At 54.1% G+C, this 19,650-nt stretch overlaps 1 protein-coding gene across 3 annotated transcripts; it reads right to left on the bottom strand.

Moving 5' to 3' along the window:
* Positions 1-5: 5 nt before the first annotated feature.
* Positions 6-19,548, bottom strand: GOLGA2 (golgin A2). 3 transcript variants are annotated; one of them, XM_066256074.1, is made up of 27 exons: positions 19,408-19,548; positions 17,833-17,955; positions 16,813-16,893; positions 14,060-14,155; positions 13,763-13,806; positions 13,581-13,641; positions 13,138-13,197; positions 12,879-12,959; positions 12,128-12,166; positions 11,467-11,529; positions 11,286-11,379; positions 11,090-11,196; positions 8,657-8,715; positions 7,841-7,982; positions 5,919-6,008; positions 5,714-5,821; positions 5,439-5,526; positions 4,700-5,037; positions 2,921-3,034; positions 2,010-2,234; positions 1,845-1,920; positions 1,537-1,625; positions 1,070-1,276; positions 887-989; positions 691-797; positions 467-623; positions 6-378 (listed from the first exon to the last, which is right to left on the bottom strand). In XM_066256074.1, exons 1-27 carry the CDS (start codon positions 19,486-19,488, stop codon positions 182-184), a joined length of 3,030 nt encoding a protein of 1,009 aa, XP_066112171.1. In that variant the 5' UTR covers positions 19,489-19,548; the 3' UTR covers positions 6-181. The 3 variants fall into 3 exon arrangements, with proteins under 3 accessions (XP_066112171.1, XP_066112173.1, XP_066112172.1); XM_066256076.1 differs by lacking the exon at positions 14,060-14,155; XM_066256075.1 differs by lacking the exon at positions 16,813-16,893.
* Between the last annotated feature and the right edge of the window lie 102 nt (positions 19,549-19,650).

Genomic DNA, 19,650 nt, shown 5'->3' with positions numbered 1-19,650 from the left:
AGCCATACAGTATGGCTAAATCCATTTATTCCGAAATAAACAAATAGAGGAGTCAAATCAACCCCATCCCTGCCTCCTTCCTCTGACCTATGTTATCAATAAATAAGTTTATTCTTGTATTATAATAGTAGTGACAGGGCCAGCGCCCCCGGCCCCGCCTCTCCAGAGTAGTGTCGAGTTACTAGATCACCATGATCTTCACCCCCGTGTCATTATCAGCCCGGTAGAAGAAGGGGATGCAGGGCGTTTTGCTCAAGCCTGGGTACTCGTGGGGGCTCTGCAGCTCACAGAGCAGCTGCATGATCTGCTGTGCGGTGGAGTTCTCCAGGGCAGCGGGGCCGGGCTCCCCACTGTCGGCGAGGCTCACCTCGTGAAGGTCTTTGGAGAGAGAAAGGCAGGGCTCTCAGGGACATGGGGGCTCTCCCCGCCCACCTGCATGCCCGTCCTCCCCCAGAGCTCCACTCACCTCCCTGGCTATGAGCAGTGCCAGGGGCCTGGGAGGCCGGGGGTGCTGTCGCGGGCTCCCCAGCAGGGTTCTGGGCAGTGCCCAGGAACTTGCCGTACAATTCATTCCGCTCGCTCACCAGGCGGACCACCAGCTCCTGCAGCTCCAGGAGCTTTACCTGGAGAGAGAGGCACTCAGCTCTGCCCAGCCCCGCCCACCACTCGCAGGGATGCCAGGGCCCCTACCTTCATATCCTCCTTGTCCTTCGCCAGCCGACTAATGTACTCTTCCTTCTCGCGGTGGCGCTCCTTCAGCACTGCCCTCTGATTCTGGTAAAGGGTGATGTAGTCTCCTGCGAGGAAGGGACCCGGCCAGGGCTCAGCTGCGGGCGCTCCCCACCCGCCAGGCTGCGCCCCTGCCCCAGGCAGCCCTTCCGCTCACCGATGGTGTCTGTCTCCCCTGACAGCTGGATGCAGCGATGCTCCAGCTCCTCCACCCGCTCCTTCAGGTCCACGTTCTCCTGCATGAGCTCGGTAAAGCGGCTCTGCAGCCCAGCGCGGGGTCAGGGCGGCTCGGCAGCCTCCTGCCCTGCCCAGCCCCCCTCCTGGGGGCACGCGCACTCACCTGCAGCTTGTCCATTGCCCCCTGGAGGGCCTGGTGGCTCTCCGCAGGCACACTGTCCCTGCTGCTGCCTGGGGCTGGGGCCTCATGCTGGGCGGCGGCCGCCAGGTGCGCCAGGCGCCGGCAGTGCACCCTCTGCTGCTTCAGCTGCCTGCGCAGCCGGGCCTGCTCTTCCTCAGCACTGGCGAAGGCCGTGTTAAAAAATGCCACCTGCAGGAAGAGGGGGGTGTGCGCCTCTGTGGGCAAACGCTGAGGACAAGCGGGAGGCAGGGAGGTGGGGGAGCTCCCTCTCTGGGGACCCCTGGACACTCCTCTGGTTCAAGGATGGTGATGTCTGACCATCAGCTCCCAGGGGAGGTTGGGATCAAGAGAAGGTAGAGGGTAGAAACCAAGAGGTAAGAAGGGAGTCCGGGAGGGAGCTCAGAGGGCGGCAGAAGGGTGGGACAGGGAAGGGCAGCAGGGCAGCTAACCATGGCCTCTCGGCTATCCAAGTCCTCTGGCATGCTCAGCTTTGGCCGGGGAGCCTCCTCCTCATCCTCCTCTCCGTCCAGTCCGTCTCCTGTCAGGGACAGCGCAGGGGTCCTCAGACAACCCCCCAGGGAGGTAGAGCAGCCTGGGAAGACATCTCGGGGCCCAGCTCTGCCCTGCCTCCTGTGCAGCCCAGTCCCCTGAGGAAAAGCACTCACTGTCCTAAAGGTCTCTTCTAACTCAAATCTCTGCTGCTACAAGTCCTCTCCCTCCCCGGCTCTGTTCTCTCCCTCTGGGTAGTTCCAATTACCTTCCCCAGGCTGAGCCATGAGGCTCAGCTGGGCCTGTAGCTGCTGGTTCTGGTGGTTGACAGCGTCCAGGAGCCCCTGAGGGGCCAGGAAAGAGTGTGAGAAGGGACACAGGTTGCAGACCTTCCCACTCGGGGCCCAGGGGACCAGCACTCCACGTCCCTCACCTGGGTCTCCTGCAACTCCTGGCGGGTCACCTGGGCCTCCGCCTTGCCCTGAATTTCCTCCTGCTGCTGCTGCTCCAGGAGCTGGGATTGCAGCAGGAGCTGCTTCTGCAGCAGCTCTTTGTCAAAGACCAGCTGCTGATAGGCAGCTGCATACTGCTGCAGGTGGCTCAGGTACTGGTCCCGCTGCTGCTGAAGGCTCTGAGCCTCCTGGCTCTTCAGCTCCACCTGCGACAAGACCCGGCAGTGAGAGTGAGCCGGGCTCGCTCCCAGATTCCGAACCTCTAGCTTGGAGGCTGGGCACAGACCCTTGCAGGCCCCGAGGGGTTCACCGCCTGCCCAGCCCCTGGCGTCCTCACACCAGGGCCTCAGCGACTGCCTCCCTTGCCCAGAGCCCCATGCCACCCTCACCCAGCCTCATACTCATAACAACCTGCTTTCTATTTGAACTTTAGGCCACAGACATATGGAAAAGCAGAGAGCGCTAACCAACACCTGCACAATGTACACTAAATGTACGACTATCATTTAATCCTCAATACCTCTATGAGGAAACCGCTAACACCCCTTGTAAGTTAAGGAACCTGAGGCTTAGAGACGTGACGTGAATTAGTGCCTAGTGGGGCTGAGGTTAGAATCGAGGGCCAACTGCAAAGAGGCGCCACCATCCACCGTCCCCTCTGAGCTCAGTGTCTCTGTTGGGGATGATGACCTACAGCACAGGGCTACCCCCTCCAGAGATCCGAGGGCAGGAGGCAGCAAGTAGGCACGGGCTCCGTGGGACTCTAGGCCACCAGCCTCCAGGCTGGCGCTGCCTCTGTCCCGCCCCAGGCACCCAGTGCACGCTCGCCCAGGAGCCTCCTTCCCCGAGGCCAGGGCCCATCTCCGAGCCCCCCTTGGCGGGGCGGGCTCACCGTCTCCTTCAGCTCCCCCAACTTCTCCTGCAGCTGGCCCAGCTTCTTGGCCAGCTCCTTCTTGACATACTGCTCCGTCTGAAGCGTGCTGGTGATCTCCATGTTCTCGTTGGTCTAGCGAAAAAGAAGCCATCAGCAGCCACTCAACACAGATGAAGACACCAGAACATAGATGTCTGCTTCCTGCAGCTCAGGGAAGGGTAGAGGCAGGTAGGACCCCCGCCCCCGCCACATGCATTAGCTGGGTTCTCTGGGTCACAGGATGCCTGCACAGACACCACTTCATGTAAGGACTATACTGCCACATTTAAAAAGTGGAAGAGCCTGACCAGGTGGTGGCACAGTGGATAGAGCGTCGGACTGGGATGCGGAAGGACCCAGGTTCGAGACCCCGAGGTCGCCAGCTTGAGCGCGGGCTCATCTGGCTTGAGCAAAGAGCCCACCAGTTTGGACCCAAGGTCGCTAGCTCCAGCAGGGGGTTACTCGGTCTGCTGAATGCCCACAGTCAAGGCACATGTGAGAAAGCAATCAATGAACAACTAAGAAGTCGCAATGCGCAACGAGAAACTGATGATTGATGCTTCTCATCTCTCTCCTTTCCTGTCTGTCTGTCCCTGTCTATCTCTGCCTCTGTTAAAAATAAATAAATAAAGTTTAAAAAAAAAAAAAGTGGAAGAGCCTGACCAGGAGGTGGCGCAGTGGATAGAGCGTCGGACTGGGATGCAGAAGACCCAGGTTTGAGACCCCGAGGTCGCCAGCTTGAGCGCGGGCTCATCTGGCTTGAGCAAAAGCCCACCGGCTTGGCCTGACCTGTGGTGGCGCAATGGATAAAGCGTCGACCTGGAAATGCTGAGGTCACCGGTTCAAAACCCTGGGCTTGCCTGGTCAAGGCACATATGGGAGTTGATGCTTCCAGCTCCTCCCCCCTTCTCTCTCTGTCTCTCCTCTCTCTCTCTGTCTTTCCCTCTCCTCTCTAAAAATTAATAATAAATTAAAAATCATGAAAAAAATAAAGATCATTAATGGTTCTTCTATATTTAAAGAAAAAAAAAAAAGCCCACCGGCTTGAACCCAAGGTCGCTGGCTCCAGCAAGGGGTTGCTCGGTCTGCTGAAGGCCCGCGTCAAGGCACATATGAGAAAGCAATCAATGAACAACTAAGGTGTTGCAACACACAATGAAAAACTAGTGATTGATGCTTCTCATCTCTCTCCGTTCCTGTCTGTCCCTGTCTATCCCTCTCTCTGACTCACTCTCTGTCTCTGTAAAAAATTAAAAATTAAAAATTAAAATTAAAAAAAAAGGTGGGAAGAAGCCCTGGCCAGTTGGCTCAGTGGTAGAGCGTCGGCCTGGCGTGCAGGAGTCCGGGTTTAGTTCTGGGCCAGGGCACACAGGAGAAGCACCCATCTGCTTCCCCACCCCTCCCCCTCTCCTTCCTCTCTCTCTTCCTCTCCTGCAGCCAAGTTGACCCAGGCGCTGAGGACCACTCTGTGGCCTCCACCTCAGGCACTAGAATGACTCTGGCAGCAATGGAGCAATGCCCCAGATGGGCAGAGCATCGCCCCCTGGTGAGCATGCCCGGTGGACCCTGGTCTGGCGCATGCGGGAGTCTGACTGCCTCCCTGCTTCTAGCTTTGGAAAAATACAAAAAAATAATTAAACAAATAAAATAAAAATTTAAAAAAGAAAGAAAGGCGGGAAGACAAAGGCCCACAGGGGTTAAGCGTCCTGCCCTGCCCCACAGGACTTGGCAAGGGAGGCAGGCAGGCCGGGCTCGCACCAGCCTGACAAAGCTGTCCTGCAGCTCAGCCAGCTGCTCCTTGAGCTCCCGGTTCTGGGCCAGCGCGCGGCTGATGGTGGCGCGGTCGCTCTGCATGTTCTCCAGGATCTGCTGGCGCATCTCAGCCTGCTCCCCCCAGCGCTCGGCCTCGCGCTCCAGCGCCAGCAGCCGCTGTCCCTGCTCCTCGTTCAGGCGGCTCAGACCTTCGTTGTCCTGAATCTGGGCCCGCAGCTGCTCTGCCAGGCTCTCCAGTTCCTGCTGTAGCTGCTCTGCTTTGGCTCGTAGCTGCTGCTCTGCCTCGGAGGGCCCTGCTGGAGGCTCCTGGGCCGGGGCGACAGCTGAGAGAGGAGACAAGCAGTAAGGGCCTCTCCCCTCTGTAGTCTCCAACTGCTTGTCTTCGTCCATCCCTCCTCACTCGGCCTCCTTGCCCCCGGGCCTGGCTTCCTGGCTAACAATTATTCACACTCATATGATGTTCACTCTTTCAAGACACTTTCAAATAGAGTTCTTTACATTTTTATGCTCAAGACCAGTCTGGGTCGCTGACAGTAGGCACCCCACCCTTTTGTAGATGGGGACAGAGGTGCAGAGAGGCTGCAGGACTGCCTGCTCCTGGTGCTGACCTCCTGCCCTTTGCCACAAGGCCCTTCCGCCCACCGCCTCCTCCGAGGCGTTCGAGCCACCCTCACCGGCGGCCCCAACGTGGGTCCTGCTCCCAGACCACTCCAGCTCAGCTTACCTATCTGGCCCCTCACTTGGGCCAGGCTGGTCTCCAGCTGCAGCACCTGACTCACGCTGTTCTCCTTCTCCTCCCTCAGCTTGCACATCTGCCCAAAGCACGGAGCGTGTGGAGGGGAGGGAGCAATGGCCAGGCCACCGTCTCCCTCCCAGCCCCGCCTACAAGACCCACACCCACCTCGGGCTGCGCATCGCAAGTGACACGGTTCCCATTCTACAGGTGCCCAGAAAGAACAAGTGACTCAGCTCGGGCAGGGGCTGAAGGTCCCGCCTCACCTGCTCTGACATCTGCTGCATCTTCTGTTGCCAAATGGCATTCTCTTCTTTCAGATTCTCCGCATACTGGTCTCTCTCCACCTGCAGCTGCTTCAGCAAATCCTTCAGCTACAAGAAAGGGGGCAGTTAGCAGGGGCTGGCACCGGGCCCCCGCTCCTGGCCACCTGGGTCGTCCTCCTCTCCCCTTCCCCCTGCAAAGCCTCACCTGCTCCACGCGTGTCTCCAGCTGGGCCCGCTCTTCCAGGGCCTGCTGTAGCTGCTCCTTGCTATCCGGGGTTTCCGACTGACTAGAAAACTGGAAGGTAAGGAATGAGGTTAGATCTGGGCAGCCCACACAATGCTCCCCAAAAGGGTCTGAACTAGGATCAGTTCTCCACTCAGGGTCAATAAAGAACTCTATCTTCATATTAGTATCCTGTCCATAGGGTTTCCATTTACTAAATTCTCATTGTAACTATTCAGACAATGAGTGTTCCAAGTCCTCCCAACATTTCCTCTAGCCCCCTAAGCCTTCCCATCTGCTGTGTATCCCTCCAGACCCTTTCCACACATGTGCCAACAGGTGTAATGCGCACTACAGCTGTGCTGTCTGGGGATTCTGTCACGGACGGTTCTGCAACTTCTCTTTACTCTGCTGCACACAAGCTGTAATAATTTCTGTAATGGCTGCACAGCAGTGCAATATGTGAATATAGCATACACTCATCGCACCTTACTGAGGGCGTTCAGATGGCTTTAACGAGTAAGCCTAGACCTGGTGCTGGTTCTCAGCATGGAGTGGTTGGGTCAGAAGTGGGTCAGAAGTCTGAGTAGCCATCTGACTTCAGAGCAGCCTTGAGCTCTAACTTCTCGTGTCTCTAGAAGAGCATTTAGAAGCTTTTTTTTTTTCCTTTTATTTTTTTTTTAATTTTTTTTTATTTATTTATTCATTTTAGAGAGGAGAGGGGGAGAGAGAGAGAGAGAGAGAGGAGAGACATAGAGAGAGAAGGGGGGAGGAGCTGGAAGCATCAACTCCCACATGTGCCTTGACCAGGCAAGCCCAGGGTTTTGAACCAGCGACCTCAGCACTTCCAGGTCGACGCTTTATCCACTGCGCCACCACAGGTCAGGCCTTTCCTTTTATTTTTATTGTGACAGAGACAGAGAGAGTCAGAGAGACAGACAGATAGGAACAGACAGGAATGGAGAGAGATGAGAAGCATCAATTCTTCCTTGTGGCACCTTAGTTGTTAATTGATTGCTTTCTCATATGTGCCTTGACTGAGGGGCTACAGCAGACCTAGTGACGGCTTGCTCGATCCAGATGAGCCCGTGCTCAAGCTGGCAACCTCGGGGTCTCAAACCTGGTTCCTCCGCATCCCAGTCTGGTGCTCTATCCACTGCACTACAGCCTGGTCAGGCTCTAGAAGAGCATTTAGGAGACTGCCTCTATTGGGAACAGGCACCGAGACCACCCTGGTGGGTGGACGGATAGGAGGGGAGGAGAGCTTAGATCTGTTTGCTACCCGGGCCAGACCAAATTTGGAGACTCATGTTTCACTCTGGGGTCTGATCACAGAGGAGCCCTGACAACCAGGTCACATCCAGGAGAGAGCAATCAGGAAAGTGACAGGCTGAGAAAAAAGATCTTAGGAAGGACAGGGCACTCACACACATCCCCTTTCAAAGTATCTGAAGGTCTGTCTTGGGAAAGAGTTGGATTTTCCCGTGTTGTTCAGAAAAGATGCAAGACCCGGGTGGAAAGTAGTTATGTGAAGGCAGAGCACTGCTCAGTATGAAGAAGACCGAAGAGGAGGAGCTCTCTGGCCCGGGCACCCTGACTCCCTGGGGCTTAGCCCCCAAGAGGAAGAACACAGACTCACGGCTAGCCTGATAAATGTCGCCTGTGAAACAATGGTTTTCAACCAGGATGCTTTTAAAAACAAAAAATAAGTCCTACCTCTGAGATTCTGTTTCCACAATTAGGGCAGAGCCCCAAGTTGTAGATTTTTATCAAAATCTAGGGTTCTACAGAAAGAGCAGAACAAGAATTCAAACTGTCTGGCTCCTGCCTGGGGGTCACCCTCATGAGCCCCGAGACCCTGGCCATCTCCCGAGGGGCCGGCATGCCTGGGCCCAGCTGCTCACCTGCTGCAACAGGAGCTCTGACATCTCCAGCTTCTTCCGCAGCTCTTCCGTCCTGAGCTGCACGGCCTCCCTGTCGGTCACCAGGACCCGAAGCTTCTCCTGCAGCTCCGAGTTCTCCTGCTTCAGGTCTTCATTAGTTTTGCTGTGGCCAGAGGCAGCGGGGAAAGGCACAAATAAAGAACAGAAAAGATCACTCTGGTGATCAACCCACCGCTCTCTCCACAGACCCAGACTGGTGGCACTGGAAGGAACCCCAGAATCAAGAGTCACAAGTAGGCCCTGGCCGGTTGGCTCAGTGGTAGAGCATCGGCCTGGCGTGTGGAAGTCCCAGGTTCGATTCCCGGCCAGGGCACACAGGAGAAGCACCCATCTGCTTCTCCACCCCTCCCCCTCTCCTTCCTCTCTGTCTCTCTCTTCCCCTCCCGCAGCCGAGGCTCCATTGGAGCAAAGATGGTCCGGGCCCTGGGGATGGCTCCATGGTCTCTGCCTCAGGCGCTAGAGTGGCTCTGGTCGCAATAGAGCATCGCCCCCTGGTGGGCGTGCCGGGTGGATCCCGGCAAGGCGCATGCGGGAGTCTGTCTGACTGCCTCCCTGTTTCCAGCTTCAGAAAAATACAAAACAACAACAAAAAAAAAGAGTCACAAGTGACAGGCCAGAGAGGAGACATGAGTTGCATGAGGCCAAGCATGAGTCGGCAGAGCAGGGACCAGAGCCTGCTCTGCGCAGCCTTCTCATGCTATCTGCATCCCTCCCACCTCCCCGCACGTCAGGTCACACGGCGCACGGTCCCCCAGCCCTCCCCGTCGCCCATCCTACTTGCTCTTGTATAACTCCAGCTTTAGGGCATCCCGGCTTTTGGTGAGTTCTTTGTTGCTCTGCAAATACAGAAAGGGTAGTCAGGCTGGGCAGGCCGGTGAGCTGGCAGACTAACAGCCGGAACAGCGACAGCAGCAGCAACACTTTCTCACCCCAGTCACACTCTACATCTTTCCCAAGCACTTCCTAGCCCACCGTCTCGTCTGCTTTAATAAGAACTCGGTACGGTACAAGTGGCAGGTGTAGAGGTCCAATTCACAGCTGGCCGACAGAGGCCCGAGACAGCAGCTAATACTGCTCTCATTACTACTGTCATCCTCATCACTGCCCACCCTTTGAATCCTCACAGTCACCACAGGAGGCAGTATAATCTGCATTTTACAGGTAAACAACACGGAGCATTAGAGGTTGAATCTCTTGCCTAAAATCACTAGAGCTACGACTGAACACTCAGGTCTGTCTGAGTCTCTATAACCACATTTTCTTTCTGTGGTGGGGGCACATTATGAGGGGAAAATTAAATTTTTATTGTCATTTTTCATTCATTTTGTTGAATGGTAACACATTGACATAGCCCCGAACTCAGAAGGCACAGAACAAACATGCCCCTAACCACCTGTTCCTCTCCCCCGGGTTTTAACTGATTTGAGAGAGCAAAGCCTGCTCTGGGCACCGTTCTCATGCTATCTGCACAAGAGGGAGAGAGAAAAGGGGAAAGAGAGAGGTGGGGAGGGAGAGCAAGAGAAACATCGATTTGTTATTCCATTTCTATATGTGTTCATTGGTTGATTCTTGTATAGTGGTACCTTGACACAGGAGTTTAATTTGTTTCATGGCCGAGCTCATGATTCAATTTGCTCGTGTGTCAAATCGAATTTCCCCATTTAAATTAATGGAATGCAATTAATCGGTTCCAGCCCCCAAAAACCACACGAATTTTTTGTTTCATGTGCTTTTTAAATAAGAAAATGTACTTTATAAATAACAAATATATATATATATATATATACACACACACACATACACACACACACACACATAATAAGAGAGAATGTAAAGAAATAAACTGGTTTATGAAGTGTATTCACCTTCAAGGTCAGGCGAAGATGCTGGCGGAGAGGGAGGAGACTGGCAGGGGAGGTTTTCATTTCATGCGCTATTGCTTAACATAACTTATTCTCTACACACTTAATGCTACATTTAATTGCAAAATTCAACTTACACACTATGTATGATATTGTAACTTAACCGCTAAACTTAATTACTTGGCCCTGGCCAGTTGGCTCAGCAGTAGAGCGTCGGCCTGGCATGCTGTTTTTTTACTTTGCTGAATCATCATCATTTTCTTCACTGACTTTTGGCTTTTTCGTCACACTTTTCCTCGCTTTCACAAAGAGGCCGTTTCAACAAAAACCTTTCCATGGAAGTTTGTTTTTTCCTCCCTTTCAGAACGTTCCGCAGGCCATCTAGTGGAGGTGGTGGAAGCTCGTGATTCAAATATCCACTCGTGACTTACAGCAAAAAATCCCGCGAGTGACTGCTTGTCTCTCAAATTGCTTGTGATTTAAAGTGCTCGTGTGTCAAGGTACCAATGTATATGCCATGACCAGGGATCCAACCTACGACCTTAGTGTACTGGGACAGCACTCTAACCAGCTGAGCTACCTGCTGGGGCTCCCCTGGGTTTTCAAGAATCTTTTCAGACATGCTTATATATCTCTCTCTCTCTCTCTCTCACACACACACACACACACACACACACACACATTTCCCTCCTTCTACGCACAAAGTAGCATATGCCTCTGCCCCAAACACCTAGGACTTGGCAAGGCCCACTGCTAGTTAAGGGCAGGGCTGGCACTTAGGCCCTGGGATCTACATCCAGTGCCCACTCCAGACAGCACAGCCCAATGCCCACAGCAACCAACACATCCCCAGGCTGCTTCTAACAACCACACAACTTGAAAGCAGTGAACCTTCAGGACAGCAGACACTCCATCCTAAAGAAGGGGCCCTGGCTGGTTGGCTCAGTGGTAGAGCGTCAGCCTGGCGTGCAGGAGTCCCGGGTTCGATTCCCGGCCAGGGCACACAGGAGAAGTGCCCATCTGCTTCTCCACCCCTCCCCCTCTCCTTCCTCTCTGTCTCTCTCTTCCCCTCCCGCAGCTGAGACTCCATTGGAGCAAAGTTGGCCCGGGTGCTGAGGATGGCTTTGTGACCTCTGCCTCAGGCACTAGAATGGCTCTGGTTGCAACAGAGTGATGCCCCCTGGTGGGCGTGCTGGGTGGATCCCAGTCGGGCGCATGCGGGAGTCTGTCTGACTGCCTCCCCGTTTCCAACTTCAGAAAAATACAGAAAAAAAAAAAGAAGGGACCCTGACGCTTGCTGCCCCCTCAGGGAAGCTGCGCCTCCATGGCAGGCCGGCTGCGGGCTCACCCTGTCTGCCTGCTTCTGCTGCGTGGAGACAGAACATAGCGTCCGCTCCAGGTCCCCGACGCGCTGCTGGGCGGACTGCAGGAGCCCAGCCAGATCCTCCGCCTCTCCTGGAACGACAGAAGTGAAGTTCGAAGAAGGGATGCCACTGAAGGCCTGCCCGCGTGCCACGCTGGAGGATGACAGTCTAGATTCCCACCTGTTTTTTGCCGGGCTGCTTGCTGAGTGTGGGCCAGGGCTGTCTGTAGTTCTGTCTTCTCGGACACCAGAATCCCTATGGTCTGGATGTGAATCTTTGGGAGAAAAGCCAAACAAGCGGTGAAAAAGAGGAAAAGAAACATCTCCTAGAGAGCACGAGGCACACCCTGCCGGCCACTCACCTGTAACTGCTCTCTCAGAGCCCCTTGTTCCTTTGCAAGCTTCTGCTTATACTCCTGCTTCTCCTGTAGCACAAGAGAAGAAACATCTCGCACCGAGAGGGGACAGAAATGAACCAGCAAAGGACCTGCCCCAGAATGCCACCAATGAGGCCAGGTTGGAGGGTGGAGGGGAACGGGTGGGGGAGGGGAGGATCGCGATGGGAGGGCTGGGACGTGCCATTATGTTTCCAGGCAAAATGAGAATGGGCCGTTACATCTGAGCCCTCCCCTAAACCCCTCAGCCATATAATGAGCAGATAAAGAAATCAGGATATGCCCTGGCAGGGTGGCTCAGTGGATAAAGTGTCATCCCGCCTCACTGAGGTCACATGTTCGATTCCCGGCCAGGGCACACAGGAGAAGTGCCCATCTGCTTCTCCACCCCTCCCCCTCTCCTTCCTCTCTGTCTCTCTCTTCCCCTCCCAGCCGAGGCTCCACTGGAACATATGAGAAGCAATCAATGGTACACAACTAAATGGAACTAAGTGGAACAATGAGGTGATGCTTCTCTCTCGCCCCCTCCCCCCACTCTTTCTCTCTGTCCCCCTTCCCCCCTCTCTCTCTCAATGGAAAAATCGAAAAACAAATTTTTTTAATTTAAAAAACAAAGAAATCAGGTTACTTTTTCTACTTGATCCACAAGTTCGTGGTTCTGTTGTTTCTGTGGAAAAAGTCAGAGGAAGGTTACTGAGGCTCCCCCTTCGTGCACTCCCCAGACCAAGGGGTCAGACAGGGAACAAGAATGGGTTTTACAGGCACAGTTCAAAGCTCCCAAGCAAAGAGACTTTGGGTCCAGGGTGGTTTTGGTCCCAGCTAAAGAAATTAATGTCTCAATATGAGGCCCCTGAAAGGACAATGACATAAAGCTCTAGAAGTGGAGTTTGAGAAGGGAAAGACTACCCTTTCGCCGGCTCATGATTTGGAAGTGTGCATCCATTCAATGGTTATTTCCTGAGCACACAAGGTCCTATTTTCAATAGCAGAGATATCGGAATGTAAAGGACCTTTAAAGCTTTGATTTTTTGAGCTAACAGGGAACTTGAGAGAGAAGTGACTTGTTCAAGGTCAAAGAACAAATGAGGGGCAGAGTCAGGGCCAGAACACAGCAGAGAAGCTAGTGCTCCCCCTAGAGGCAACAGTGCTACGAGGGCAAGTGCGGAGGGGCCAACAAGGAGGCGTGTCTGGAGGACAGAGCAGGCAAAGAGGGCAGCCACAGACAGAGCCATGCCACATGCTCCACTCTCTGGGGTCCCTCCAGCTGAGACCTAGGCCCTCCAGTACCCCGTTCTCCCTTGGCACCAGGGGCCCCCAGCCCCTTTCTTCAGAGCCCCGGATTGGCAGCGTGGAATCAGGCGACCCCACTGGACTCTTACCAGTTCCTCTATCTCGCTACTGAGTTGTTTGTTTGTTAGATTGCTGGAATCCAGGGCTAGAGATAGCTCTTGGTACCGGCTCTGAGGCGCATGCAGAGAGGAGGAGTTGGAGAAGGGATGGGGGAGAGGTAGAAAGAGCAATCATTAGGGGTGGGGGTGTATCTGGGCTGTCTCAGCTGGCAGCAGGGCCCCCAGCCCCCTCTGGTGGGGTCAGGGGACTGGCCCACAGGGTGACTGGGCCACAGTCCAGGCCACTCACCTCCAGAGCCTTTATATTAGCAGAAGATGCTAGCCCCTCCCCATTGACGAAGGATGCAGACTAGGAGAGAGAAGAGAGCTCACATGGAGACGCTCTGTCCCCTCCATGCCGAAGCCCTCTGACTTTCTGCCTTCCCCATCAACTGGTAAAAACTTCTTTTCTGCCTAAACTGGTCCTTCCCCCCATGAGCCCTTTGTGCTGACTTCTCCTGGTTCTACCCCCCCCCAAGCAGCATCCACCACGTGCTTTCTGCAGCAGGACAGAAGGATGTTGCAGCTGACCCATGGTCCAGCTGCCTGACTCGCACAGCTTCCAAGGACAGGGTCAGGAGCGACCGACTGAACAGCTGAGCTGACCGCTCCCAGCATCTGCCCTCCCTCTTGGGAGTCTCCACCTCTGTTTCCACCCTGCCCCCACCTCTCCGGGGGCCCCGTTCAGGGTACCTCGCCCACGAGGCCGTTGAGCTGCCGTGAAAGCTGGCGCAGGCTCTCCGTGGACGAGAATCTGGGGGTGAATACAGCAGTCAGCAGGGCGGGGGCCTCACGGAAAAGACAGGGTCACGGGCAGTGGCCTGCCCTGACTCCTCAGCCTAACTAAGGACCGCTCCCCCACAGGAGACACTCACGTGCTTTCAGACAGGACAAAGGGACCATTTTCAGGATCACAGTCCTGTTTGGGAAGAAACACAGGAGGTGAGAACCAGCCGGGATGAACCAAGCTCATCCTGACAACCTCCAATCTCACAGAAACTCAAGGAGACACCTGGGCTTGGCCTCCCCCGCCCCAGTCCTCAGGAAGGGCGCTGGGCTGTGGGAACCAAGCCACCTGAAGAAAGGGGCAGAGGCCAGAGGGGACCCAGTCCTCTGGGCAGGAAGAGAGCAAACAGAGGAGGGCAGTGGACAAAGGGGGAAGAGGAACAAACCCGAGCTGATGATGCAGCACTAGGGGAAAGGGCACCGCCAGGTGACATGGTGTCAGCAGAAGGCAGGGCTGCGGGAGTGGCGTGGTCTTTGGGTGCCTGTCACAGAGAAGAGCAGGGTGTGAGGGGGACAAGTGGGAAAGGCTTGTCACGGCCACGGAAGCAGGGGTGCGGAGCAGGTAGGACAGGTGTTGCTGCAGTCAGTGACGGTCACACATGCTGGGCCCGCTCTAGGGTGTGGCTATGGCTCGCCCAGTGCTCGGGCCACTCTGCAGCCCTCCGGCCGGCCAGCGCTCAAAGCAGGCAGCAAGACCTCCTTCCTGAACACCAGGGGCCTTGTTCTCCCGGGAGCTCAGCAAAAGACAGGACTGGGATCTGACCTGCGGCAGCCCCAGCAGGTGGAAGGAAGGAAGCCGGGCCGAGTCAGGGAGGAGGCAGGCACTGCTCCTCCGAAAGCCTACCTGTGCCTCAGAGGGACCCTCGCCACAGGCCCGTGCTGGGCAGAGGGGCGCTGACAAGGCAGACTGGTCTGCGCAGCTCTCCGCCTCCCTCCTCGCTCGCCTTCCCCTCCCTCCTCAGGTCTTTTGAGGGAAAGAAGCTGCCTCTCCCAGTTCCTGAAGGGAAAAAGGAACCCCACCCTAACCTCCTAGCTCCAGAACGGCCCAACCAAGAAAGCACCTGAGAGCCCAGAGGAGAGACATCCACCCTTGACTGGGGGCTTCCTGAGACACATCCTGGCCTGAGGGCCGGAGCCATGGAGAAGCCGCTCTCCCCCCACACGGACCCACCTGCTAGACAGAGCCCCGTCCAGCCTGTCTCCAGGCTCAGGCCCGGCACTCAGTCCCACCCTCTGGCCCTGGAGTGCTAACGTCCAAAAGGCCAGGCTGGCAAAGAAAGGGGGGCAAGGGTGATGAGCCAAAGCCCCACGAGGGGAGTGTCAGGGAGCCTGGCCCACCAGCGCAGGTGGGTCCCAGAGGAAGAGAGGGGGACAGCGGGCTGCCTGCCTGCCCTCTGGGGCCCTCAGCCCCCCTTATTGCACGTGCTGCAGGACCCGGGGGTCTGTGGCCGAGTCAAGCTATTTGCATTAGTGTCCACAGTGGGACCTTTGGCCCTGGGGCCTGGGGTTGCCTTGCCAACCTGTACAACTGACTCTAATAGGCAAGAGCAGGAGTGCCCAGCTGCCCGGGCAGGAGACTGTGGGGAAGGGGGCTCCCCCCAGTGGGCCCCGGCAAGCTCTCGTCTTTCCCGGCATCCTGGATTCCCACTGATCCCTAGCATGAGACACAAAGAGTCTCAGAAGGGATAAAAAGAATTTTTCTGAGGACTTAAAATATATATAACATGACTATTTGTGAGGAAACAAATTATTTTCTCATTTTAACTCTTGTAGCTAAGTACAGAATTTTTAAAAAACACTGCCCACTCCCTTCAAATGTCCCATTCCACTAAAAAATATTTTATTTCTCCATTATTCCCCATTTCTGGAAATGCTATATTTCTGCCCAAGATACTGCAATCACAGACCCACATCAGTGCAGGAGAAAACTCAAGTGGGAAACAGGTATTGGTAAAGAGAGAACTTTAAAACAAGAAAGGACTATGGGAATCTGTGTCTTCACTTCCAGAACGGGGAACCCAGCCAGGCACAGGCCACTCAGCTTGGGGACTCCTCTAGGCCTGCCCTGCCCTGCCACCAGAGCTGCCAAGTGAGTCACAGCACCTGGAGAAACCTGACCAACCGGGCGTGAGCAGTCCTGCTGACCGAAACGTTCTAACCCAGCCAGCAGGGCCCTGGCCCGGCCCCTGGCCCCTGCCCATCTCCAGCAGGATCCGGCCCCTTTCAGCCCTACTCCTTGGGCCTGGCAGATGTCCCCCAGGAAGTTCATGAAGGAGAAAGTGCCAACATCCTGTCCGGAGGAAGGTCACCTCCTGGCCCAGTGATCACCAGGCTCCGCGCCTTTCTGAAATGTGATCTGTAAGCTCATAATCCTGGCCGTTACCTGTATCACGCCCTTGGCTTGGAACTTCCATTTCTCCCTCTCCCCATATGCATGAGTGTTACCCACCTCTGATCTCCAAACCAGCCTCAAACACCATCCCTTCCAGCCTCAAGTTCACCTAAAATCAACCTCTTCCTCAGCCAAGCACGTGGAATTCTATCTTGCCTCTTCAGTGGAGCCTGCCTCCCTCCGTGGGCATTCTTTCTGGTCCCGTTTTCTCCGGGCCCAGCTCAGTGCCTCTGCTATCACGAGCCCACCCAGTATGGCTAGCTGTCCATATTTGATTTGTACTCCTTTCCTCTTAACCCTAGATAGCTGTCTCTCAAACCAAGATGAGTTCATTAACTCAAAAAATCGCCACTGCTCTGTGGTCCGCTGGTCTTTTGGGAACAGATGCCCACAGGGCAAGACCTGAAGGTTCGGTTTTATTTCATCTCTCCTCCGAGAACACCGCTGGACCTTCAAACTTAAGGTTCAAAAAGCCAAAATCCCACACACCTGCTCTGGAAGCTATTCCCAAATTACCTTTAAACTTCAAGGTGTATCTCACCTTCTCCAAGATGATCAAAGATGTGGGGGAAGAAAAAAAAACCCAATCAACCAAGCAAGTGAAAAAGCAGACATGAACAGGCCACGGGTTAATGAGTGCAACATAAAATAAGCCAGAGGCAAGTACCCCCCAAACCGGAGAAGCCTCGGGGACATGCACAGCTGGGAGAGAGAACAAGCCAGAGGGGGGTCTCAGCACTGCCTCACCTTCCAAGTGTCCAATGGGGAAAGGGCTACCCCATTGGAACGGTTAAGGTCGGACACCAGCACCTTCAGAATGTCCTGAATCTACAGGAAGCGAAAAGGGGAAAACAAGGGCAGGGGGAGAAAGAGAAAAGTGGCTTAGAGAGAGGCAAGAAAGTCAGGGAAGGAAGAAGAGAGGGGTTCAGGACATTTCAACGCTACAGAAGAGAGAAGGGGCTCAGTACCACGGCCTGTGCCATCTTTCCAAACAGCCACTTGCTGCCTTGCCACAGGCGAAATAAATGCAAATGAACAGATGGAAAAGTCCCCCAAATGATGCAGTCACATAGAGCAGAGTCCCCTGCACAGGGCACCTCTGATGAGGCTCAGACCCACTTCAAGCCCAGGATGTGAGGGATGAATCTGGCAGGGCTGCATTTTAAACCAGGTTTCCAAGTCAAGGTGGGCTTGAACAAAAGGGATTACAGCTAAAAATAAGTTTGAAAGATACTGATCTGATCCAACAATGTCATCTTACAGATGAGGAAACTGAAGCCCCAGGGGAGGTAAGTGATTTTTCTGAGTTTGTCCAGAGATGGGCTCAAAACTCTTAATCCAGTGTCTGCGGCTCTTCTGGGGCTTCCTACCGGGAGAGCCTGCAGGCAAGCTGCACGCTGGTCCCACAGCCTGGCTCCCTCTGTGCCTGGGGCTGAGGAAACCACCAGAGCAAGTCCAGTAGCAACTGCCCTTTCTTGGATGTTTACTCCACACCAGTCCCAGTATTAAGGGGTTAATATAAAAACGTCATTTAAACTTTTTAAGTGCAAGACAGTATTACCCTGATTTTACTGATGTAGAAACAGCAGTCCAAATGACTTAAACAATTTGCCCCAAACCATATCCCTAGCAGAGGGAGAGGTAGAATTAAGAACTCAAACCCAGAATTCTTAAACAGTACTTGACACTTCTTCCACAATATTAACCACTACCCTCTACCGCCCCCTGAGCACCCCTATCCCCAAAGCCTGGCCAGCCAAGACTCACATCCTCAGGCGAGTGACAACCATCAGAAGTGGCAGTCTCAGGGCTACTGCCATTTTTAATCTTCTTTTTCTTCTTAGCTCCCGAAGGAACACTAATGCCTCGCTGCTGCTGAAATTCTCTCAACTGCAAAGAGGAAAAGCAGTGAGACTCATGACAACTGTAAACCGCTGTATTCACACCCTACTTTACAGTTCACAAAATACTCAGATTCACCATCTGATTTAATGCCACAACGCTACCTAGTGTTGTAATTCTTAATGACTGAAGAAATGGACTGATGACATAGTATTTTTTTTAAAAGGCAATAATGGAATTTAAAATAATTATTATAATAATAATGGAATTGAACCCAGCATTCTGACTCTGAGTTCTGGGGGTTATCCCATGGTAACAGGGGACAAACCCAGAGGTAGAGGTGGTAAACATTTAAGTGATCAGACATAAGTGTTCTTTCTGCTGGAGATGCACACCACTACTTCATCTTTTACAAACTTTTACATCAATGTAGCCTAATGGCAATGAAGGAACATCTCTAGAGAATCTGGGATAGCAACAGAAAAAAAAAGACAACTCAAGCACCATTTCAGAGAGAAGTCTATTATAATCTCATAAATCTATGTAAATGTCATCCCTAAGTACATTAATATAAAAGGTTTTTTCTCAAGAGAAACCAGCACAACTCATGCTTCAGTCCCACACTTATTCTGTGGCAGTCAGAGCACCCCACGTTGAGATGATGATTTGAGGGAGATTCCCAGCTGGATCTCATTTCAAAGAGCACGAACTGAGGGCCAATCAGGTCCCGGAATCATAGGGAATTAGAACATGAGTTCGAGAATTCAAATAAAAAATTGCAGTCTGTCTGAAGAGTAGAAACTTGGGAGAAAACCAAACTAAACAAAACACATTCTCCCCATTGACACCCAGAGATGTGGTCAATGTTTTGGGATCACTAATGAAATGTAGGCTTTTTATGCCATCAATGTCTATGTATGGGGCGTAGTCTGGAGTAAGGGAGCCTTGAAACCTCTCTGATATAAACCCCATAATCCATAGTCCCTTTTAAGTTGGAAACTTGTGCCGGAACTAGAGAACCGGAAAGGGGATGAAAACACTAGGGGGACTGGGTCTTAAGATCAAACATCGGGCTCAAGGCGGTAATGACAGTTTCGAGGGGGATTGTGACATAACTACATTCCACTCCTCCCAACCGAAGCCCGAGTCGCCGCTCCGCGGTGGGGGAAGGGAGCGCAGGGCCTGGACCGAGGACCTTGGAGACAGGGAGTCCAGGGAGCCCAGGAGGTCCGGTTCTGGGCTGCAGGAGGCAAGGGCCGCGCCTGGAGCCGGGAACTTCGGGGGTCACCAGTCCAAAGTCGCTGAGGGCGACGAGCGAGGCGGGGGCTGGGCTGCCGGGCGTGGGGGGGCGGGACTGGTGACAAGACTTTCGGGGGGGACGCCAAGGGGCGCGGAGGGTCTCCGCCCCGTGTGCCCCAGAGGCAGCACAGACTCTGGCCACAGTCGTGCCGTCAAGGGGCCTTGAAAAAAGTCAGGGAGCCACGATTTGGCATGTTTTACCTTTTTCCTGGCCTCGGCCAATTTTTTCTGTCGGACTTCTTCCGACATCTCGGGAAGGGGCGGGGGACGGGGGGGCCACATCACCGCGATCCCGGAAACCGCCTCGGAATTGCTTCCGGCAGCCACCGCGCATCTTTGCAACTACGTCAGAAAAGGAGGGATCAGGACGGTTATAGGCAGCAGCGTGTGGGCGCGGCCTTATTTATTTAATTCCATTGGTCTATGAAAAAAAAAAAATGCAAG

This window comes from Saccopteryx bilineata, chromosome 2, assembly GCF_036850765.1.
Source record: "Saccopteryx bilineata isolate mSacBil1 chromosome 2, mSacBil1_pri_phased_curated, whole genome shotgun sequence".
NCBI lineage: Eukaryota > Metazoa > Chordata > Mammalia > Chiroptera > Emballonuridae > Saccopteryx > Saccopteryx bilineata.
Note: the sequence above shows the minus strand (reverse complement) of the source record. Positions and strands in the feature narration are given on the sequence as shown.